Source organism: Homarus americanus, unplaced genomic scaffold (genome assembly GCF_018991925.1).
Source record: "Homarus americanus isolate GMGI-L3 unplaced genomic scaffold, GMGI_Hamer_2.0 scaffold50564, whole genome shotgun sequence".
Taxonomy (NCBI): domain Eukaryota; kingdom Metazoa; phylum Arthropoda; class Malacostraca; order Decapoda; family Nephropidae; genus Homarus; species Homarus americanus.
The window spans coordinates 3,749,206-3,774,624 of record NW_024715014.1 but is presented as its reverse complement, the minus strand read 5'-3'; the positions used below and the strand labels follow the sequence as shown (position 1 = coordinate 3,774,624).

At 37.6% G+C, this 25,419-nt stretch overlaps 1 protein-coding gene across 4 annotated transcripts in view; it reads right to left on the bottom strand.

Moving 5' to 3' along the window:
* LOC121853321 (vacuolar protein sorting-associated protein 13-like) overlaps positions 1-25,419 on the bottom strand; it is a 93,296-nt gene that overhangs the window by 44,291 nt on the left and 23,586 nt on the right. For 2 of the 4 annotated variants that reach the window (XM_042347377.1, XM_042347401.1), the window contains exons 11-31: positions 24,996-25,242; positions 24,367-24,621; positions 22,671-22,823; positions 21,824-22,001; positions 20,843-21,029; positions 20,178-20,269; positions 19,452-19,587; positions 19,008-19,150; positions 18,594-18,680; positions 18,091-18,352; positions 17,093-17,209; positions 14,800-14,903; positions 14,437-14,466; positions 13,181-13,348; positions 12,808-12,942; positions 11,948-12,120; positions 11,204-11,354; positions 10,547-10,658; positions 7,748-7,771; positions 5,539-5,669; positions 1,670-2,033 (exon numbers count right to left, since the gene is read on the bottom strand). In XM_042347377.1, the coding sequence (XP_042203311.1) occupies positions 1,670-2,033; positions 5,539-5,669; positions 7,748-7,771; positions 10,547-10,658; positions 11,204-11,354; positions 11,948-12,120; positions 12,808-12,942; positions 13,181-13,348; positions 14,437-14,466; positions 14,800-14,903; positions 17,093-17,209; positions 18,091-18,352; positions 18,594-18,680; positions 19,008-19,150; positions 19,452-19,587; positions 20,178-20,269; positions 20,843-21,029; positions 21,824-22,001; positions 22,671-22,823; positions 24,367-24,621; positions 24,996-25,242 (3,249 nt within the window). The remainder of the gene's footprint in view (positions 1-1,669; positions 2,034-5,538; positions 5,670-7,747; positions 7,772-10,546; positions 10,659-11,203; positions 11,355-11,947; positions 12,121-12,807; positions 12,943-13,180; positions 13,349-14,436; positions 14,467-14,799; positions 14,904-17,092; positions 17,210-18,090; positions 18,353-18,593; positions 18,681-19,007; positions 19,151-19,451; positions 19,588-20,177; positions 20,270-20,842; positions 21,030-21,823; positions 22,002-22,670; positions 22,824-24,366; positions 24,622-24,995; positions 25,243-25,419) is intronic. The other 2 variants (XM_042347386.1, XM_042347393.1) reach the window with 2 other exon arrangements.

Sequence of the window (25,419 nt, the reverse complement as noted above, 5' to 3'; positions counted from 1 at the left end):
TAGTCATTCAGCTCCCACATACTCACTTAAAAACTCCTGCATGTGTATCTTTAATTCTATAAGAATATACAGTGGTCCCTCGGTTAACGAACACAATCCGTTCCAGCAGGTTGTTCGTTAACCGAAAAATTCGTTAACCGAAACCATTGTTTCAATGGGTTTTTGGGTAATTGGTTCCAGCTACCGAAAATTGCCTAAATTCAACAAAAATGGTAGAAAAGTTCACTTATACTTTGAGGTGTGTATGTAGAAGGCTCCTGGATGATGATGATGATGATGGGAATTAGAATGGGGGTGGAGGAGAAGGAAGAAGAGAAGGCATTGGGGTGGAAGAGAAGTCACCCCATGGCACCATTTCACCCATAAAATTTTAGTTCTCTTGGTGTATTTCAAGATTATTTTCTTTAAATCAACACTGCACTGCATTATATATTGTCAATATGTAAAATATATTTCAAAATGACCAATAATTTGCTTGGAAACACAGAAAAAAAGCATTTAGTTGAAGAGAGTCTCAAGCAAGATGTTACCTCCAGTGAAAACAGAGAGAGACTAACGCCTGTTTGCTGTGTTAAGAGGCTGGATGCCGCGCATTAAACTAGTCACTTTACCTTCAATTATGTTCAATAATTGTTAAAATGACTAAAAAATTGAATATTAAACTTTTAAAATTATTGAATAGTATATAAACTTCTTGATATTTACTAAAATAGTAAGGAATTTAAGCCCTAGAACCGATTACTGTATTGGCGGACTAATACTAAAGCTGGTTGACCAGCCAGTGCAAGCGAAAACATGTTGAGGTCGGTTCGTAAGAAATTCGTTAACCGAATTTTTGTTCGTTAACCGAATTTAAGAATCTTATGGGAGGCAGTTCGTTAACCGAAATTTCATTAACCGAGGCGTTCGTTAACCGAGGGACCACTGTAATTTTTTTCAGTTTTTATTTCATTGTGTGTTTAATGTATACAGTATGCCCCCCATGTTCGCGGACTTTTACTTTGCGGTTCACGGTTATTCACAGATGACACCCTGGATGTACCCAAGAAAGTCTGTGGGTAGTTTTGAAGTTGTCGGCATTTTTGCGGCTGGGACAGGGAGCCATTCGTTCTAGAGACAGTAATTTCCTTTATCTGTATTGTAAATGTGTGTGTGTGTGTGTGTGTGTAGACAAATGCACACAAAACATACAATAAATAATAATGTGAAAAACTCTCACAAATACAGTAATCAGAAATAAATTTACTAAAAATGTGACAGTCTACACTCAAGTCCGTGCTCTATTACTTTAATAATAAAACACGGACTTGAGGGTAGACTGTCACATTTTTAGTAAATTTGTTTCTGATTATTTCTGATAGGATTTCCAATTATTATTTATTTGTATGTATTTTGTGTATGTCTTTACACACACACACACATATACAATACTACAGGTAAAAGAAATAATTGTCCTAAGGGCAAGCACATAGAGGGAATATACATTTCTTTGTACACGGGAAAAAAAATTAATCCGCAAATGTTATTCGCGGATTTGGCGATTCGCGGCCATTTTTGAAAACTTAACCCCCATAAATTTGGGAGACCCCGCCCCCTTTATACAGCAGTTAGCAAGATTTACCATGGCTGAAGGCTATGAGTTACAGATGGAGTTGTATGTTGTGCTCACCTGGTCGTGTGTCCTGTAGTATACAGTCAAAGAGGACGAGATTGGCAGCCAGCGACCCATCAGACATCATGTCCCCCTTGATCCTCACTAACTGTAGGCTGACCTCTGCCAGCGCTTCTCTTGGGTTCATTATTTTACTGCCAGAAGATACTCGATGAACTTCAGAACCTTCAGCCGATGACAGGGAAAACACATGCGAAGGTGAAAACTGAGATTTACTTGTTTCTCCAAGTGTGACTCTCGGAAAACTTGATGCAGCATTAACGTTGGTGTGTGATGAATGAGGTAGTTCACCAGAGGCAGTGTCACTCACTTGTAGTAAACCACTAACGTTACTTGTATCACTTGGCATGGATGGTGCATTCTGCAACATATATTATTTAATTTACAACTTCTATTAGTACTGTATGCTTTGCCTTAGAGAGTAAGAGAGGGTAGAGCAGTGTGTTCATGAGTGAGAGACTTCACTACACCTTAATTCCTCCAGGATTTAATGACTATTCTTAATATACTGTACACTTCCTAATCATTTTGAAGTTACAAGTTGACATATTATCTTACTGACTAAACTCCTTCCAGTTTTGCCTTCTCTAACACTCCAACCTACTGTTGTGCCTATTTGTTTACAAATCTGTCAATCACTTGATTAAAGATACAACTTAAGACACCCAGAGCTACTAAGACCACACCCCATGAGCTCCTCTCAGTCCCAGACCTCCATAAAATACCATGGTGTGAAGGTGTGGAACAACTTATCCCCACCCATCCAAGCAAAGACTACGCTCCCTTCCTTTAAATCATGTCTTTAAAAATATCTATTGTCTAAGTATTAATATTTTTGTAATATCTACTTTATATTCCTACTTTTATTATACCCTGTACCACAAAAACCATTATATCAGAAATTGTCATGTAGATAGATAGAAATTACCATTGCAATTATCATATTTGCCGACAGGACGTGATACTGACAGCTTCTGTCCTCTTGTTCCACTTAGTACAACCCAGATTGTACTGCTTCTCTTTCTATCTTATTATTGTATATCAACTCCACTGTAAAATATGTACAGTATTTTCTCGATTTAACGAACTAATTCCAGCCACCCGTTCGTTAAATCGAAATTTCCGCTAAATCAAGCTCTCAGTCAACTAAGTGTACACTGCAGCACCTTAACTTTTGTCTTTACTCAAGACATCTTCAGAGGCAACTGAATTTACAGGGATGAAATGTCAGGTCACCCTTTCTTGGGTGGGGGATTAGTGGGTCTCATGACCTGAAGATGTCTTGAATAAAGACAAAAGCCAAATTATTTGGGGGGAGACCTGACCTGACCTGACCTGATGCAATGTCAGTTGGAGGTAGGGTGGGGGATTAGTGGTCTCATATTACTGACCTTCTGATGCAATGTCAGGACACCCTTTCTTGGGTGGGGATTAGTGGGTCTCATGACCTGAAGATGTCTTGAATAAATAAATGAGCAAAGTAGTATCCATTCAACATTACGTTACATAACATTTTAAAACATGGAGTGAAAAAGCAGAAAGGTGTGAGTAATTAGAGAGATGTGTGTTGTCTTAATTCCTCTGTGTGTGTGTGTGTGTGTGTGTGTGTGTGTGTGTCAGGAACACACCTCAACATCACATACACACATCCCTAACACCACCAACACACACCCTCCAACATTTATTATTTTATATTCTTGTGTGATCTTCCTCTTATGGTGTACTGTATGTTTTATCAATTATACAGTAATATCAAATATTAAATACTACTATTGAAAAAATACAATATACCTGTATAATCAGTAATTTGCATAAAAATTAACAAACCGAATAATAAGGAAAAAATAAGATATTGTACTGTAACAGTATATGAAGGGTACTGGTATTAATAAGCTCAAATTATTACAGTAACATATATTTACTAATTAATAAATAATTAAGAAATAAAAAATATTTTGTCGATTTCCAGTAAGAATGACAGAGGCAGGGGTGGGGGTGGGCGGTCAGTTTCTCCCACTCTGTAACATTCAATGCCATAATATCCTGACCACTGGGGTTAGTTATACAGACTTTTCCCAGTGAAGAAGCCATAATTTTGAGCAACTTATTACTGTACTCACTTTGTATCCAAATGTACTATGCTAAAGGACTAAACTTTCTATCTCTTGTGCAAACTATGAGATGTTCATACATGTACTCAAAATTAATCGCTATCTTGCAAGGATTCCAGCAATGCAAGTTATATTCTGTTAAGTCAAGTCTGTGACATTTTATAAAAGAAAAACTTTAAGCCTAAAATCACCTTCATTCCATTAATCTTTATCACCCACTGCCATCTGCCTCCCCTGCTGGCTGGCTGGGAGGAGGGGGGGGGGGGTGTTGACAGCCAGGAACAGGAGCTAGGTATCAGTTGAGGGGTCAGGAGGGACTCAAGATTATAAAAGACAGGGAGTTTAAGTTTTTGGCTTATAGAATGTCACTGAATGACTTAACAGATGGTGATTAATTTGAGTATAAACATCCCATAGTTTGCACTAGACATAAAATTTAGAGTAATTAACTTAGTACATTTGAGTACAGGTTGTGATACCTTATGCGTTTTATTGCTTATAAAATGTCACTGACTTGATTTATTAGAATAAAATTTGCATTGCTGGAATTCTTGCAAGATGGTGATTAATTTGAGTATAAACATCTCATAGTTTGTATTAGACATACAAAAATTTAGTAATTAATTAAGTAAATTTGAGTACAGGTTGTGATAATTTCTGCACTGTGGTTGCAGTTGCCAAGCTTTGTGACATCACTAGGTTATAATGCGTAAAGTAGCCAAATTGAGCCATCGGGTATCAATTAATTTTAAAATAGAAATTATAAAGTCAAATGTTATAAGAAAAAGGTTTAGTAGTGCTGTTAATGTGTGTGCTGTGTAAATGTCTTGGCATGTTACCTCACTCTTCCCACCAACCATGTGAGGATGCGGCTAAACATGGTGCAATCTTTCATAATGCTGAGAACCTTTGTCCCCGGGCCCAGAGCAAAAAGGTTTGGAGTGATTTTCTCAGATTTTCCGGTAATTACTTTGTGTCATTATTTATCGTTTTTATACATTTAGTACATTCACCGTAGGCTGAAGTAGGTTTTACTGTATCATGTGTCTGAGGTGTCTCCATAGGTGTGAATGCATTAACGGAATTAATCTTGATTTAGCAAACTAGTTCACTAAATCGAGTGAAAAATAAAGAAAAAATGCCTTCCGCTATATCAAGAGTTCATTATATCAGATTCCATTAAATCGAGAGTATATTGTAACTTATAATTCAAGTGTAAGAAAAATAAATAAAATAACTAACAAAGTGATAACCGTGGTAACATTCTGATATGTTCTTATTACCACCATGTTACATGTACTATTCCAGATGATCCTAAATGTTACATAATACTTCCTTGAGATAAATGTACAGTATACTGTATATCAGGTGCCTTTAAGAGAGCTCAGACTCTCAATTGGCTCAGCCATGCCAATATCTTTATTATTATCCACTCTGTATGTGTATTTTTTTGGCTAAAAAACTGTTTCAATATCAATATCTGCAGATGACCATATCAGACACTCAATAACATAACTAACATTAAACTTACATGACCTCAAAGGACATCATCAGGTTTCCTCTGGGTGCTACAGTTACCTCCTGAATTAACACTAGACAATAAAGGTCATAACAATGTAACAAAGAACAGACTACCAGAAACTGTCCAGAAGGCAAATAAACTGATAAGTGGTTGAAATTATAAATAAAAATGAAAAAAAATAAAATAAAATAAATAAAAAATTAAAATAAAAAAATCATAAACAGTCAACTTACCTGAGCATCACTACCACCAGTCAGCAGTGCCAGGGTCACCACCTCCATAGTGAACGAGAACTTGATCTTGGTGAAGATGTGTCCATGTTGTGCCAGCACCCGCTCTATGTCTTTTTCACTCTCTGTCGCCTCTGTTAATTTATTGATAATGAGCATCACTGGACCAACTATGTCAACACTAAACTCACTAGAAACTCTGTTAATTACGTATTAATAAAGGACAACTACACCACACACACACAAAACACTGCAGTAGCTATAAGCAATTTCATATTTCAGTTCAAACTTTGTCATCACACTACTGTTCTGTACTAACAAACTACAGTACGGATACTAGGTAGTAGGCAGCTACCAAACAGGGAGGTACTACTGCCTGGGAAGATATTGGAAGCATAATGTGTTGTCTAATGGTAGACCCTGCTGCCATATGGCATCACGAAAATTGTGACCAGGTCCCAGGTTGTTGATCTGACTTTCTGCCTCATTTACAGACAATTTCAGGGCCTCAATTGTTTCTCTTACTATTGACAACACAACATACATATATTGTTTCTCACTCTTGATCACTTTTGTATTATTATTATTATTATTATTATTTCATTATTTTTATTTTTATTTATTTATTTATTTTATCATGAATTATCATTATTATTACAATATTATTAATATTATTACATTTTCGCCCCCCAGGCTCCGATTTGGGTCAGTGACCTGTGCCTGGGTGGGCTAATCCTAGTTAAAAAATAAATAAATAAATAGAAAATAAATAAAGAAATAAATATCCAAAAAAGTTATTTAACAATAATTCATCCCATACACCACTGTTTGTGACAGTCTACCAATGTTAATACGATCACATTGCTAACTGTAATACTGTGCCACCAATATAGGTTTACCACCACTTACATCAACACATCCTTCAAGACATTTTTATAGATAGGCTGAGCACACTGATTTGCAGATATCACTCTCTCACATAAATACTGTACGTACAATACCTCTCTCTTCTATGCACTCTTCAGCTGACACATAAGAGTACAACAAGGTTTATTGCAAACACATTATTTTACCCAGGATGAACCCACAGTAATGATGTACCACAGAAGCCAACACTATGAGGGGTATAATGCTGTACTGTACTATAGTACTCTAATCCTCTACTTGGATACACACAAGATGTACAGCACCAGAGACTAAAATAATTTACAATGATATTTTAACATACAACACAACAATGAACTGTACAGGGCGTATCACAGGTAACGCACCATCAAAAAATTAAGATTTTTTCTTTTTCAAGTGAAGGAATCATGAGAATCAAAGAAGACAACAGAGAAATGAACACTACAGGAAAAAGTCTGTTCAGATTATTGTATGGAAAACAAAATAACACACACACAAGAACTTTATCAACAATACCCAGGGATATGGATGTTGTTGATTATATTATTTTCCAACTGATCAGTGTGTGGCAGCTAGGTTTCCATACAATAATATTAAATGGACTCCTTCCTCAAGCGTTAATTTTTTAGCCATCTTGGTTGATTTCATACAATTCTCTCACCTGGAAAAAAAAGAGGGAAGAATATTAATTTTCTTATTGTACAGTCTCGTTCAAGATTCTTCGAACACTGCTGAAGACAGCTGGCAACTCGAGGCCGTTTGTTTACATTATGAATAAATGTAAAAGTGATTGGTAATTGGTTACTTAGTTCCCCGTTGCTTAATTTAATGGTTGGGCTTTGTTGTTTCGTATTATATTATTCTACGTACTATAGTAAACAAACGGCCTCAAGTTGCCACCTGTCTCCAGCAGTGTTCGAAGAATCTTGAATGAGACTGTACATGACCTATGGACACCCTGTGCACTATGGTGTGTGACCTATAAGACAGCCAGTACAGTACAGTATATACAACACAAACACCAAAACACCAGCAACACACAACAACAACTCACAACATTCACTACCATTCTCCAAGCCCTGTGTAATACTGTACTACACTACATTATAAAATAAATTGTACATTACGGTACTCTAAAAATCAATCTGAAATACTGCAAGACTGTCATCAATAAGAAAACACCATTTATAATTACAGATCTATACTTCAATTCATAATAAAATAAACTTGTTAATGGTAATAATAACAACATTGTAGCTCAGTGGACGGACACATTGACGAGGGAAGAAGGATTTAGTGTACATACCTTTCTTAGTGATCCTTGTAATTTCTATAAAGCCGCAGTGAACAAGCACAGAGAAGATAGCTGTTAATAAATTCTTGTGCAGCTGTGTAATGTAACAGTGACATTGGCAGTAAGAGATGAAATGATGAAGGACAGTGAAAGTCAACACTGGTAATTCTTTCTCCAACACTCACCCCAAAACAGTGAAAGACAACACTGGTAATTCTTTCTCCAACACTTGCCCCAAAACAAAATGATTAACTGTGAAGCTTTATGTAGGATTAAATTGAGTTACCAAGACTTTCTACACAAACACAGTACTGTACCTATATAAATAATGCTTTTAATTGGTTTTTTTTTCATGTTAATAATCGTTAATCAGAAAGACTTTTGTTCCACTGTAATAAAATTCCTCGGCCAATTTCTTGGAGGGATGGGATAAGGGGATAAGTGGGGTTGGCTGTTGTTGGAGTAAGGTGAGGTTGGCTGTTGTTGGAGTAAGGTGGGGTTGGCTGTTGGAGTAAAGGGTGTTGGCTGTTGGAGTAAAGAGGGTTGGCTGTTGGAGTAAGAATCTTATCACCGAGACACCACAGAAGGCATTTATAGTGATAGTAAATAGAGAAAAAGTTTATAGTTTATTTAGTAAAAGATGTAAACATTAACCAATTTATTTCAAATCATTTATTATGTACAGTACAGATATCTAACTCTTCAGCTATATAATGTATCTGACTATAATAATGTGATTTTCTTGTTCAATTTGTTCTAAATGACTTGTGTATAATGCCTCATCATTGTTCAACTTGTTCTTAGTGATTTGTGAAGGTGTGTATAATGCCTATCATTATTCAGCTTGTTTATAGTTTCAAAATTGAGCATTACCTTAACTTCTCATAAAAATTACATGCAATAAACATGAGTTAATTTTACTTCATTTGCACACATCACAATGCACTATCTCTTCAGAAAATATTAATGAACTTGTTTATGGTGAGTGACCCACATGTTTCCTAACCCTTAATTGGCAGCTAGGGATTCCCTTCTCCCCTCCCCATATACCGGTACTGTATGTGCAAAACGGAACGCAAAGAATCTGGAACTTCCACTGACGATGGCTGCTGTCCCTCTAGCTAACTCTGCAGCTAACTTCCACAGATGATGGCTGCCATTTATGGATTAATAATTATGAAATGATGATGCACGGTGATTACTTCAGGGTCAAGAGCCATTCATTTCTACATAAGAATATGGCCAAAGTACTTCTGGAGGCTGGTTGGTTGCCAAGCAGGTAACAAGGTTACCAAGCGAATGAGTCACGATGCTGCAATGTTATTCTTTCTTTTAGTTAGCTTTCTGTCATCTTCGTCACATGCACAATATCAAAGCTCAAAGCTGATGTTATTAAAGCTAACTGTCTAAACTGAGATAAAAAATCAATTCTAGTCAGGCAATTACTACATTATAAATGTTAATAAAAGAACATGACAGAGGGAGGTCTCATCGCGATCATGTATTTTTCCCACATTTTCATATTTTTCATATACATGTATACAGTACCAACAGTACCAGGAAACATGAACTTGGACCCAACTACTACAGTACCATCCACTCTATATTAATACAAGGCATGATAGATGTAGTCCCATCATCACTACTTGTCATATGCATTCCTGTTTTTCATTCTTTCACATTTTTCCAATATCCAGTACCAAGAAAATTAAACATAAGACCACCCAGGCATCTCTCTCTCTCTTTCAGATGTTGATGATCCTTAGTCTGTATTGTAAAGACACATAGAGTACATTTTGTTGCTTGCCTTTAGTGTCATTGAGGGTTTTCTTAACTTAGTGGGGGAGAGTTAAATGTTCACCAGAGTAAGAGCTTTGTGCTGTACAACTTGTTAGGTTTAGTTAGGTTAGGGTTTGGTAAAGGAAAAGACACCTACCCTTTTCTTACCTATCCAAAGGTAAACTAATCTAACCTTACCTTTTCCACACCTAACTTAAGCTGCCCTATTCCCCACTAAAGTGACTGTACAGTACACTTGCTTCACTATCTTACAGTTTGAGTTTAAAAAAATGAAATATGGGTGAAGGTGAGATGATAAGAGAGTGACAAGGAAAGAATAAAGGAAGAAGTATGTGTATGTGCAGGTGAGGTGCAAGTGTTACACACACGACCAAATATTTCTTCAGTGAATGTGAAAATATAAATGACACACACACACACACACACACACACACACACAAACAGAGTGGAACAACAAAATATCTATAATAAAAGTTAACTTGTCACTAATCAATATTACATGAATACATTTTTCTTTTATTAATCGATTAATTTTAAAAAATGCATTGTTCAATAAATTACCAAGAATCCCCTTAAAAAAAGGTAATTCAACTTGTGTACAATATTTACACGATCACACGAGTGGATCATCTGAAGCTTAGACACCCCAAATTATTTCACCTGATGGTCAGATACCCTTATACCACCAGTGAGGTTAGGTTAGCATTAGGGTGTTTCTTATTCAGACAAAATAACTGGGGTGTCTAAACTTCAGGTGATCCACACAATCTTCCCTAATATTTTTTAAAGACAAGATCAATATTACAACTTTATAATGTTACCCTTAAGTTTTCACACTCTTACCACCCATGCAACAGGTAACCCACGGTATAGGAAGCACACATGCAGTACAATATACTGTACAGTACAATATAGCTAAATATGAAAATGGTCACTGGAAAGGTTGGCTTGGCTGGAATATGAGCCACCATTAGTTAGTTATACTACACTTGAACAACACCATTCACTGACCAGTAATTTCAGCTGTAGGAACGTCTTCTGTGGAGATGGCTATGCTCTCCTCCCCCAGATTGTCTTGAAGTACTGTCAGTGTCACCAGCAGGTCTTCCTCACTTAAACACACCTGTAAAACAATTTTATAACCATTTATATAACCCTTTAAGGATGATGATTTTACCTCAAGTTGGTTCAACAGCCTTAGGATGATGATGGACTTAGTTAAAGATTTAATCAAGTGTGATCATGTGTAATGTTTGTCTCAAGTGAATTGACTTGTAAATTTTCTGAGAATGTCTAGAGAGCAAAGTGTTACGGGCCTGGAAGGGAGATACAAGGCAATGCTGATATTGGTGATGAACTCAACGTTTATGAGAAAATCCGTTTTCTGTGGTAATTTCTCCCGAGGCTGTAGAAGAGAACGAACAATATCCCAAGATGCCAAGTCATCAAAAGTATCGCGAAAATTAAATATACAGTCTTTGAAGGGGTTGAAGGATGAAGTTTAGTGAAATTTACTGAGGAATAATATACAGTATAATATAAATAACATTTACTCTATGAAACATTAAATAAAATATATATTCAGAAACTCACACTTTATTAACATAAGCTAAAATATACATATACTTTAGTACCATCAGCTAAGATATACAAAACATGGAATCTTACCTTAATGGGTGCGACCTTAGCCTGAATATCTATCTCTGGTCGCTGCTTGTGCCAGGAGATGGTCAAGTTCCGGCATATGAGGATGGTGAGGGAGATGGGCTGCAGCAGCTCATACTCTCGTTCCAGTGACCCCGTGACCGACAGCTCCACCCTGACGACATACAACGAAACCGTACACTTGGACAACAACAAACGACACACCTAAACTCTTCATGCTTGAGGTGAGATTACAAACCTACTTACAAATCTCCTTGATAACGATGCAGCTTTCCCTCATGCAGGGTGAGAGAAGCCACAACCATCACCAAACAAACTGTTTCTTCATTCTACTCTTAATACTGTTTTCTGCAATGGTATTCTCCTTCCACAACAAGACCTTAATTATCTATTAATTTTATTTTTTACTCTTCACAATCTAGAGATGTCATTCATCGGATCACCCCAGAATTAGCCCTGTCAGCTTATTTCACCTGGTGGTTAAATACCCTAATGCTACCTGGGCTACAGGGGTTAGCTTAAATAAGGTGCGATTAGATTAAACGAGATTAGGTTAGCATTAGGTTACATAAGTTAGTGTGGTTAGGAAATGTGAGGTAAGGGAAGGTGAGATTAGGTTAGCATTGAGTTATGTTACATAAAGTTAATACAGTATTAGGTTAGGTTAGCGCTAGGTTACTCAATCTTCAGGTAAATAAGCTAGGGTGTCTAATTTTCATGTGATCCAGAAAAACTATAAGTGCTGACCTGGATAACTTTACATTGTGAAGCTTGAGGTCGATCATGTCATATATAGCTGGGTAGCCCAGCTCATTACGCTCCTGACCCAATTCAAACTTGTTGTTGATGGAGATCTGACCAAGATCAATCATCAGGCCAGACAGACTCTTGGAGTCTTGGGGAACTAAGATCAATGGTGCCTATGGGAGACAATACTTTAGTTAACTCCAACGTGGGGATAAATACATAAATTAAAGATCTTAATACAGCAATACCTCGATTTGCATAAGAGTTCTGTTCTCAAAAAAACATTTGTTAACCCCTTCACTGTGGGGAAACAGCTTTTAATATTTTATTTAGCTAATGCCAGATGTTTTATTCAGCTCAGAGGGGACCCTGTTAACAAATCCTTTAAAAATCAAGAGATAACTGTACAGTATTATACAAATGGGGATGTTGGTCATGCAGAAGTTTCACACTTGCTTCTCACCACCACATCCAGGGTTCAATCCTAGGTCAGATGCGAGAAAGGTGTTATCAAGTTTGACCTTTTCAAACACGGCAGGTTTCTCCAGGTACTCCAGTTTCCTCCTGAACTAACACTGGACAATGAAGGTCATAACAGAGAACAGACCAGCCACCTGACTGGTCAGTAGGATGATAAATGGTGGTGATGGTAAATTAAGGTAAAATAAATTAAGGTAATAGTACTGTAATTAAAAATTTAAATGGTATTCAGTAAATACATAATATGTCTTTTCTCTCTACCCTGGGGTGAGTCTTAAAATAATGCTTCTGGGCCAAATAGGAAGGTCAGTTGTACTTATCATCACAGTTAACATACCAATATAAAAAATAAAAATAAAAATAAAAGGGAAAATACAGACCCTAAGAGTGAGAGAGAGGCTGATACGAGAACACTCTTTGTAGGCTTCCTGAAGTGTTGCCTGAGCAGCTGCTGCTGCTGCCACACTAGCCGAGGCCAAAGCTTCCTTTGCTGACTGGAACTTGTCGACCCAACCCTTAAAAAAAAAAGAGTTGGTATGTGAGGTCATTATTAAACTGCATCTTTGAAATATACAATCCTCATTGAAGCATTTTGGGGAAAGTTTTAACTGGCTAACATCAAGGTAAAAAAGCTTCAAGTACGTATATCATCATCAACACTGACTGATACATAATAAAACTATTAAACCCTAATATCATTAATACTTTCTGACAAATGAAACAATTATACACTAATATATAACCAACACTTACCAACACATCTGCAATAAACTTATTCAAGAAGACAATGCGAGCACATCCAAATGTGAGAGTGATGCTGGTGTCCACACACTGCATGTTGAGGTACTGAGCCCCGTCTGTTGCTTCACCATAGAGAGACACCTTGGCGTCCCAAGCCTCTGTCCCGACCACCTCCACTATCTGACGACCCAACAATTTATGTTAAGTACAAAGTTAATGTCATTAAGAGGACACCTTACCTGTATATTAAAACACCTGAACAACAAACACCTTCCCTGTCAACTTATACAATACTGTAAACACCTGGTATTACTTTCAATGATTTTTCACTCTTTCTAACTCTTTTCTTTTATATTACAGAGTGAGCAGCATGAAGAACATGCCCACCTGCCCAGTCACTCTATCTCTTTCACTATACTTCTCTGCTGCCATCAATATATTCTTAGTGTTGTTACACATGTGTTCAGCTATGGTGCTCTTGAGCCAAAATAAGGCCCCAAATATGTATCTGGTTCATTCTTGTTACTCCACACAATCCAGCTTCATCCATCACATATGTTTGCATGTCAAGTTATTCCTGTAGGCAACTATAAGAAATATTCATTACCTACAGATCTAATATGTTTGAAATTAATTTCTAATATGTTTGAAATTAATAAGTTTGAGAGTTGGAGCACAGCTGTATAGATTCAGACATCTGCTGTACAATGCATATCCACATTCTTGTTTACTAAGCAAGAAAACTAACACTCTAGTGAACAAGCTACAAGACTAAGTGTGAGTATCAGACAGCCACAGCTGTGAACACTACACAAGAGGTGATATGGTGCCTAACAACCCTACATACAGTATACACAGTAAGTGGGGGCATCCTGCTCAAATATTTGCATATACTGTATTACTACTGTACCTTTGTACCTACTTCTTAAAATAAATAAACCAGCATAAGTAACTTGCCAGAACATGTGTATATTAATTGACACTTCTAACATAGTGCCTCACACAGTTACTTCATACAATATAGCTAATACACACATTATACAGCAGCAGGATGCTTTCCAATATGTCTACAAGAACAGTTAACACAAGCACCGTGCTGTGTCAACTACAAGAGTTCTACAGTAGCATCCACCAAGACTGTATCTTGAGTTATCATAACATATTTATGCTGCATTGCACTGCCAAAGTAGTGTTAACTACTCTATGTACTAATGCAGTATTCAACAAGCCTACCGGTAGGTCACAAGTAATAAATTATTTCCTCTTACTTTCCATGAAAATGCTTCCTCCTGGGCTATCTGTAACATTAATCATTATGTTAAGTTATGCCAGGTCAGGTCAACCAAAGTAATCTCCGTGAGTTTAAATTACGTTTAGTTAGATTAAGTTTGGTAAGGTTAAGCAAGGTCAGGTTAAATAAAGTCGGAATGTTTACTTGTTATCTTGGCCCATTTCTGTTGCCTTTTACTCTTGCATTATATAACTCTTCACGTTTATTTTATCCCACGCATCATTCCACAAAAAAACGGAGCAAAATAAAGACGAAACACAGATGGAGCAACAGAATTAAAACCACGCAACATCTCTAAAATATATACAGTGAATATATCAAGTATAATCACAGTACTGACCTTAGGGTGGAGAGCAGCACGGGCTGGATCTATGACAGTAAAATCTTTGAGTTGAGAAGTGATGGTAATGTCCTTTCCTCTCATCAGAACATTTACAATCAAACCTACAAGTATAAATTAATAATTAAACAGAATATTGTGCAGTACAGTATATTCAATGATAAATATCAAATACCCTCATGGATGTAAATCTTTAGCGACAACTTCTCAAATAAGTATTTATGATTGGATTGTATGAAGATCAACACCCCAGCTTACTTCCCAAGGATAACACACCTTAATGCTAGTCTAGCCACTCCCAGCCCCCGAAGGAAAGTTTTCAATTTGTATGAGTGTGTTGATATTATTATCCTCCTGATATCAATGCTACCAATAATAAATAATAATAATAATAATAATAATTAAAAGGAGGACAGCCTCTCTACTGTTTCAGGTGAACGACCATAAGATATGAAGCTTCTAAATTTATTTCGTAGGGCCAAGTGAAAATGTTGCCAAAGGAGTTATTTTAGTGTTCTGGAATGGTAATGTTTCATAGTATAGTACATACAGTACAGTACAGTATTTCATATACTCTGTCTTTATTTTGACTGACCCAAAGTGCTATTGTAGAAGTAGTAGTAGATGAAAACAGGAACCCATCAGGCCTCTATATAACAAACTTCACGGCCCTAAGATGAGATACCATCATATAGTCAACTGACGGAACTACGCAGGGGGACCCTGTCGCTATGGCAATGTATGCACTAGGCCTATCCATGCTCCAACATATAATAAAATTCAAAACAACTGGAGTCAAGCAGGTGGCATATGCTGATGACCTTACAGGAGCAAGAAAAGTGGAGGACATCAAAAAGTGGTGGGACCTGATAACACCACATGGTCCACAAATAAGGAACAACCCAAATGCCTCATTGTGAAGCTAGAACACTATGAACAGGCAATGGAGGTGTTCGGTGGAAGTGAAGTCAAAATAACGAAGGACGGCCAAAGACACCTAGGTGCGGTAATCTGCACGAACGATTTCAGGACCGAGTACATAATGGGAAAGGTAAACGAGTGGGTGAAAGAAATTCAAGCTCTGTCGGACATTGCTAAAACTGAGCCACATACCAATGAATTAAACAAGATTTGACTGTTCATTACGACAGAATGGCAGCACACCCAAAGTGATAAACATCAACAACTGATGCTGTAACTGTCAGAGCAGAGAACTTGAAAAAAATAGCTGTAGAACAGGAGGTGGGTGCCTCGAACTGGCTAACAACGTTACCGATAAGGACAAAATGCTTCAGCCTTAATAAACAAGAATTCACAGATGCCATTCCTCTAAGGTATGGATGGCCAATAGAAGGTTTGTCCTCCCAATGCGCGTGTGGCTCATCCTACGACATCGATCACGCCATGGTGCGTAAGAAAGGGAGGCTTCGCATGCATAAGGCATGACGAAATAAGGGATCTAACAGCAAATATGTTGAAGGAAATTTGCCATGATGTCATGGTGGAACCGACTCTCCTTCCACTGGACGGTGAGATTCTCCATCACAGGACTTTAAACACATCCACTGAAGCCCACGTCAAAGTCAGCACTCAAGGATTCTGGACGCAGGGACAGCAAGCCTTCTTTGACATAAGGATTTTCGACCTCATGGCCGCAAGAATGACAAGAACAGGGCGTAAGGGGAGAGAATTTTGAATGTTGATCAAGGAAGCTTCACTCCTCTGGTGTTCACAACCTTTGGTGGGATGGGACCAAGTGCAAGATGTTTCTATGCAAGACTGGTTGAGGTGTTATCCGAACAGAAGTAACAGCCCAGAAGTTACATTATAGCTTGGTTGAGATGTCGGCTGCCCTTCTCTCTGCTTAGGTCTGCATTGCTTTGCGTAAAGGGAACAAGATCTTTGGTCCCAAAGCCAACAACGGTCACAGATACTGATTTTGAGGCAACATTCACCGAATATCGCATAGATATGCAGCTTAACTAACTCATCGCAGCTAGGGTAGCTACTTTTGTATTAGAATATTTAATTTTAAGGCAAAGGTGTGGCTATTGGGGGAGGCTGGAGGCCACATCTATAAAAAAAAAAATAGTAGTAGTACTGTAGTAGTATAGAATCAAGGATACCATAAACAGATTCTGAAGAGTAATATATTAACAAAATAATAATAATGGCTTTATGACTGTGTTAAAGGTGAGAAACAGGAGAGGTGAAAGATAGTTTTTATCCCCAAAGATCATTCACAATACTAACACCTTCAACACACTCCTTCCTAACAGCCTTCATCACTCACCTGCTACATCCACTTGGGCAACCTCTCGTGACCGCAGGCCAATGATCACACTCACTTGACCCAACTTGGCAACGATCTTCAGAGTAATCACATCTGACGTGTGTTTCTTCTGGCGGACTGCAACAATTAAAGTGGCTATCAGTTTATAAAAAGAGACAGCAAAATGAATCTGTAATCATGTGGAAGACTGAATGTGGAACTTAATAAGAGGTCTATGGCTGGAGAATCTTCTTTCATTAACAGCTACAACACACATGTTCTGTTATCATCTTACCCTTCCACAACAAGGCCCTGACTATCTATCTGGTTTACCCATGTTACTTCAAACAACCCAGCATCACCCATCAACAGTGTGTCTATCCCCAAACACCACTGGAGGACCTGCTTGCCTATCTTAAACACACACATGCACACACATTAAACTGCCACCTGGGTGTTCATCCCTCTAACTTCTAATGTCCCTCATCTTTCCTATCTCATCCTTCCACCTCCTCTTTGATCTTGTCTTCTCTTTCTTACCATCAACAACTAAGTGATAAACTACTTTTAAGTAATAAACTCCTTTTAGCAATTTTTCTCTTCCCATTCTTTTAAACCTTAAATGGCAACCATTACTAGTGGAAATTTGCTGTAGGGACGGTGGACATCATCAGAGGACATTTCATGCTCCTTCTGCTCCATTTTTGTCCATATGGGGCTGGAGTAGGGAATCCTTAGCTCCTAGTTAGGATTAAGATGTTCGTGACACCTTCACACACCTTGGTCAACTCTCCACTCTACATATGATTTATAATATCCTTGGATTGAGTCTTTCTTTTTCATCACATAATTCTTCGTTTTATCTCCCACCACCATCACCACCACACCCATCACCCTTATCTTCTCACACATCCCTGACTTATAATTACCTTCAGCACAACTCTCCAGTGACCTTCAAGTTTGATTCACATAAAAACAAGAAGTTCCAATGAATAAAAAAAAATAATCATAAGTATTACCCAAGGCTTTTGTTTTGATCTTGTCTGATGGTTCAGCTGGCAGGTTCTCGGGAGGTTGCTGTGGGGTGGTTGTTGCTTCTCTGGCCGGCTCAGCGGGTGTTGGTGTCAGCTGGCTCAGTTTATAGTCGAGTTGTTCCACAAAAGCCAGTATGCTGAGGATTGCCGACTGTTCCAGCTGGGCTTTCATGTTGCTGACATCAACACGCAGTAGCTGGGACGTTGAGTTGTGTTTACTCTGGAAGTCTGGGCTCTTGGGGTCCACCTGTTTACCAGAGCAACATTAAATACAAGATCAATTACATTGGTCTTTAGTCAATGTATAGTACACTGTATTAACCAAGGCTACCATGTTAGTGGTTCAGCACCAATTTGTTTCTTGCTACTTAAAGAAAACTTATATGAGAAATAGATACACAGTAAACTTATATGACAAGAAGATACACAAGTCTCGAGTATAAATAAAGACATTACCCTATTTTCAAATGATATGACTTAAGCTATACCTGAGTGAACTTCATGACGAGAAGAGCCTCACTGCTGCCTTCAGCCAGCGGTGTACTCAACAACCGCCGCTCTCCTCCCTCCAGGTGCTGTTAGGTGTAGCTACTTATAAATACATCCTTCATTGATATATAAATTAAGTAATGCAAAAGTTTCCTACATTTGCTTTCATTAATTTCACAGTATTGTCAATCATGGAAAATGGCTGTAAAATAATATATAATAATGATGACAATAATTTAATGGATCATGGTGATTGTTTTTTCTCAAAATCAAATAATTTCAATCTTTCTTCAAAATATTTATATTAAGTTTAAATATCTCAGGATCCTAGTTTAAAAAATAAATAAATAAAAAATAAAAAATTTAAAAAACTACAAGACTATGTTTTCCTTCAGTGAGGTAAAGCAACTTACATCAACCAACACCCCACCAAGGATAACTGACATATTCAAGTCAAATGTGCGCTGCGTCAACTCCACACTGGCCGAGAGCGCAGCAACTTTCATCAGTGGCTGGGACTGGGTGCCAGAGGCCTTCTTTAGCTCTATACTTATCTCTGAAAATTTTTAGCAGCTTTAATCACTATTGAAAGATGGTGCAAGATGTCTGGAGGCAAAAGTTACATAGACTGTCTTATCATTCATTGTTGTGTATGAAATTCACTGAAAATTCAATCACTCTCACTTTATACAGTACCATAATAATGCAGAGTTATATACAAACACACACACACCTTATTTTAAATTTGAGAACCAGCTTAATGCAGTAAGTACTGTCCTGCTGTCTAGCAAGTAACTTACCACACACTGACTTTGAAGGTTAGTGAAGTAAGTACTGGCCACCATCATGTGACTTACCATTGACGGTGAAGGCAAGAGCCAGCTGGGTGAACTGAGGTGTCTCCTGCTGTTCACCGCAGGGGTTGAGTTCCGCACGTTCCAGCCGGGCCAGCGCCACATCCTCCGTGATCACATTCATATTGACGTCTATATCCTGTAACAGTCATTGATGTCTTTGAAAATACTGAAAGGTAAATTACACATACAGTCACGGACAAAGGTGTTCCCCTGTGCTCGTGATTATACAGGGTATCTGACAAGGGTTGTTCAAAGAGACACAGAGTTAACATAAACCAAAGACTTGAAGTGTTTAGTGCACCTGTCTAATAGCTTCCTCACAGGTGCTGGAAAATACCTAAACCAAATCCCCTCTTCTCATACATGACTACAGTTTTGGCTCAGAGTATCCCAATATTCTCCTGAACTAGACAATGTTTCAATCATATTCTCCATTGCCATTTATATAAGACAAGAAAACATAAATTAAACATATTCAGAAGTGTTGTTGCTCTCAGTAGTTTCTTTGTGCATTCGAGAAGATATAAATCACAAATTCACAGTACAGAATAAAAAAGCTTTTCATAAATTACTGAAATGCGTGATTAAACTTACAAACAAATATCGTATAAAGTTGAAAATATATCAAATGAATAATTCCAATAGTTTCTTAAATCTTAACATATCAAAGCAAAGAAACATTGTGTGTATGGCCCGCAATTGTAAGGAAGTGATCTCAAAGCTCACCTGATCGAAGGTAGACACAGGTTCTTCTTCCTCTTTCTTCTGCACCAGAGGAATACTGTGAGCAATGTAGGCCAGCTGGAGCAACCTCTGATCTGTAATGGATATAGAGATGTTTTCAATGGCTACAGCTTGACAACACTAATTCTGGTGGGACATTGTGATAAGCTCTTGGAAAGAAAGTTTAGTGGATAGACAGACATATATATATATTCCAGTTGTGTAGTAGAGACTATGAATGAGACCATTTGTAATTTTAGCCTTCATGAATCAACTCAGGTGAACACTTTGGGGTAATTCTTAGGTGATCTATAAAGGCTAAAATTGTGAATAATCTCATTCATGGTCTCATTCTTCTCATTCTTAACTACATCACTGGCATAAAATACACTGTACACAGATGATCAACAGGTAGACAGATGGATGGAGAGATGGTCATATACCAGTAAATAGACAGATACTGTACATAAATAAATAGACAGGCACACAAATAAATGATTAAGACATATATAACTTACAGATGGAGATAAAAATATTATGCTAATAATAATGATCATTTTAACCAACATCATCAGTGAGAGTTCAATGAGCAGTAAGCCCTATGTAGAGACAACAGTATTACTAACTCACAATTGATTCTGTCACTAACCCACAACAGTGGCACTTACCCACAACAGAGAGTGCCACATCGTTTAAGGTCACATTGATCTTCACTTTAGGCAGGTTGGGGTCGTTGGTGAGAAGGCACTTGTAGAAGTCAACACGGAGGGTGGTGGGCTGCAGGAGGTGGAGTGGTGTGGCCTCGTGGCAGCACAGAGTCGACTTCCAATCTTCATCGCACAGAGACACGATCGCCTGGAAAACATTCACATAAAATTCCAACTCCAAACTAATACTACACCTAAGATATGAAATGAAAGTATATACTGTACATTATTGTACTTAAAATGCCAAACCACAAACTTTCACCTCAAATGCTGACTTTTCATCTACAATACAATTACTGTACTGCAGACTGTCAGGACATGATAACTAGAAGAGGGAAGTTGAACTCAAGATTCTGAGATGACAACATTTCTACTTGACAACTTTCAATAATTTGTTTTATTATCTTTGACCCTGAATACAGTACAAGATAATCTTAAAAATATTGGTCTACTTTTATTGAATGAAAATTATCTATGATGCATTATCCTCCATACATTTTCTCTCTAAACCCGTTACCAAAAGTCCAATAAAACTAACTACAATATCCGGTACAGTAATGAGGAGCACAGAACTGAAGTAGAACAAGCACCAGTATGCTCGAAACAATCAATATGATGTCTTTCACTAGAATCAATTAAATCTGCACTAATAATGCTAAAATCACTTCAATATCTTCACTGGTTCCAAATTTATGGTAATTTGAAGGTTTGCAAACTTTAGCTGCATTTTTCTGTTTTTTTTTTTTCCATTTACAGTGCTTATCCTACTTTGGTTCTGTGCGCCTCAAATAATGCAACATATTTCAGCCTTAAGTGTCTTGTCAGAGGAAACCTGTTTAAAATATAAATAAGAAATTTTATCAGATACAATTGTTGCTTACAGCCACATAGACTACACTGTATCTAAGAATGATTACTATAAGCCTGATAGACTGACTATACCTGGATGTCGATCAGCTCAATAGTAAAGTGGTCATAAGAATAAGACCGGACAGTCTCCATGACCTCCTCCTGACTGTGGCCCAGAGACACTAGGTCGGCCACTGCTGGGACGGCTTTGGGTCGGGGCACACTCTTCATCTTCATGCTACCTAGAGTCACAACCAGGGCTGAACAACCTCTGAAAGTCATCAATAACCTTGTAATGTAGCTCCCAGGGTGATGATCTCATAACAATAGTCCTGATAAGTCTCTTTTTGTTGCAGAAAATAACAAAGAATAAGAGAGAAAAAGGTTAAAACTAAGTAATCATGTCATGTAGTGCAAGTTCCCAGGTTGTTAGTCTCATAACATAGTCCTGATATACTTGTTTTGTTGCAGAAAATGACAAAGAATGAGAGAGAAAAAGGTTAAAACCAAAGTTATGAAACATTTTATGCAGAGAAACTGATAATGTTCAGCATCTGTTCCACATAGAATTGTGCCAAAACAAAAAGTCCACAAAATATTATTTTTGAAGTTCATCACAAAATATATTATATAACTTTTTTAGGGAAATAAAAACTTAAAATTTACATGAATAGTTTATGTCCATTACAGAATAGAGTAATCTTTCATGGCATATTGAAGCTTCTACACAAGCTGGACACCATCTCTCTTAATGTAGTCTGAACTTCTTTTATGAGCATTAAATAGAAGAATTGACCTACAGCCATAAAGTGACCCCATACAGTGGGTCACAATGCAGACCACTAGTTTAGTTCAAACTAGGGTTTCAGGATGAAGATGTGAAACACGGCTGCCTTTCTCATGTTTCCCTTAAATGTCAACATAACATATACAAACTTACCTGGAGTATGATCCTCTCTCTGGAATGATGATGTGGGAAGCAGCAAATGCAATGTTGAGGTCCAGGACGCTGTGGTTGTCAATAGCAGACTGTAAGCCAGTGACACTCCTCTCCTTCACCACCTCCAACTGGCTCAGTGCTGCAGCCTGTAGCCTGTTGTAACACAAACAAGACACAGGCTGACTCCACACACTTGATCTATGTTCTCACAACATCTATATTTCCCTCCAGTATTCTTTAAAACATCTAAATAATTATAAATTTTTTAGTTATATAAAACCATACTGAAGAGAATTGGAATAAAAAAAAGAGACTAATACAGTATTTTCTCAATTTAACGAATTAATTCAAGCAAACCGTTCATTAAATCTAAAATTACACTAAACCAGGGAGACGGAGGAGGTAGCTCCCAGCTGGACTGTCTGTTACTATGGTGAAGCAAGGAGTGTTAGCAAATGGCGACTGTATTAAACTTTCATTTGGCTTTCATTTACTGGTTTGGCAATACAGTATATTTTGTTGTACAATATTGTATCATTAATGAAAGTCATAGTAGAATGAGTGAGAGAGGCAGAGTGTCGGTGAGATGCAGTGGGTGGGAAGGAGGGAAGAAGGTGAAATTATGATTTTGGTGGTGATAATAAGAGGTGATGGTGGTGATCATGGAGCAGGATGAGGAAGCAGAAAGGTGGGGGCAACTTACCTTTCATAATAGAACATTGTTTCGTTAATCAGCAAAAGGGTAGTAAACACTTCCTTTCATTATATTGGAGATTCGTTCAAAAGATGAACGCTCAATGAGGACTTACTGTACAGTACAGTACCTATTTCTTTGCACAAGAGTGAGCGTATTAATGGAATTAAATCGAGCGAAAAATAACGGAAAAAATGCCTTCCGCTAAATTGAGAGTTTGTTATATCTGATTCCATTAAATCGAGAGTATACTGTAATAATAATCTCTATAAAATTTAGTGATACAAGTTGAATACACTGTACGTATACGTATATGTTTCATGCTGGCAGGCTCTCCAGATGCCAGATTAACATACATAAGCATTAGATAGAATTGAACAGTTGGGATTTGATTTGTCACACACTGTTACTCTTACTCCAGTGACTCACAAGCCTGAGGTCTCAACACCACCTTCATCAAGCCTCTCCATGTCTGTCTCTCTCTGTCTGTGGTGATATACTACCAATTCTCTTCCCATTGCCATATATCAATAAATAATTTGTGTACCTCTACATCCCATATGCTCTAGTAGTTTGGTTGCTATACCATCACAGACATGGGGCTTTATTTTATTTCAGATGATTCATGGTTTTTCCTACTTCTGGGTGTGTGGGTTCTCTTGTCTGGATTTCTGTCCTCCCTATCATGTTGTGGCTCCTCTTCTGATACTGGATTATTATGTTCTGATCTGTTTAGGTCAGTAAAGTACCTCTCCAACTGCTCTAGCACATCAACTTCATTCAATAACCTATCATTATTCAGACCTTTAACAATGTACGGTATGGCTTGACACTTATGAGTCAAATAAGATGCAGAGTTTAATTTAGCAAGAGTTTACAACTACAGTATAAGTAAATAAATCCCTCACCACAACCATGTTCAACATCTATCAAGAGTAATGATGAAAAAATGATCATTAAACTAGTCTAAGATCTTGTTGCTATAATCTTCAAGTAACTTACTGCTGAAGGGAAACATTCTTAGGTGGAGCGAAGACATCAGCTAGCTGGTTAATGGTGGCAGCGTCATACACTACATGTACCGGCTCTGACGACACCTGCACCCGCTGGTCACACAAACCATCAAGTGGATTAGTTTCAAAGGTGACATCCAACAGTGGAGAGTCGACGGCAATGTTTTGTGACGTCACCAGCCTGGGTGGTGAGCCGTCCACACAATAACCCTCGACAACAAACTCTCGTACACTTGCTTCAACTCTGGAAAATTAAAAGTTAAATATATCTAACTACTGTACTGTATCTACATGTCTATATCTATCTGTATCTCTGATGACGAGTGTGTACAACCGTCAGTTGTTTGTGGGGTGAAGACCTTAAGTTCATCACCTTCACATCTATGAGAAATTGACGACACAATATGTAGTAACAATCTGTAAGGCCTTGTTCTGTCTGACTTGAGGTTCAACCAAATTTTAACATCTTTCCTCAATATTGTAGTTAAAGATCATCTTCATAACTTTAAATGTTCAAATCTGTGAAGCAACATTCATGAGATAAAATTCCAAAATAATGTAGAACATAATCTATAAATATTACTTGTGTAAACCACAAACGTTAATTTTGTCACTTACCTCAAGGCATCGGCACCAGATCTATTCTGAACAACAGATGCCACTTGTTCTAGTTTCACCCTAGTAACAATTGCTTCATGAGCGTCCTCGTCCGTGACGGTCAACACAAGCTGCTTTAACAGGAAGTGCAAACGTAAATTCACAAACTCCGGAGGAAAGTCAGGAGGCGGACCACTCTCTGAGTAACCAATGGCTTCGAACAATTTCTGTTTTTCTTCATCGTTTATCTCAGCTTTAAGTTTCTTTACTGTAAAACAAAACTAATAGTGAACACTAAAGGAAAATTTACATGAAAATAGACAAACTATCAAATTACAGTCAGACCTCTAATGATGGAGCCTCACCAAACATATTTTCACTTAACAGAGGCTCTTCAAGAGTATATCATGTCTGTTACAAGAGGTCTGACTGTATAATACATCAT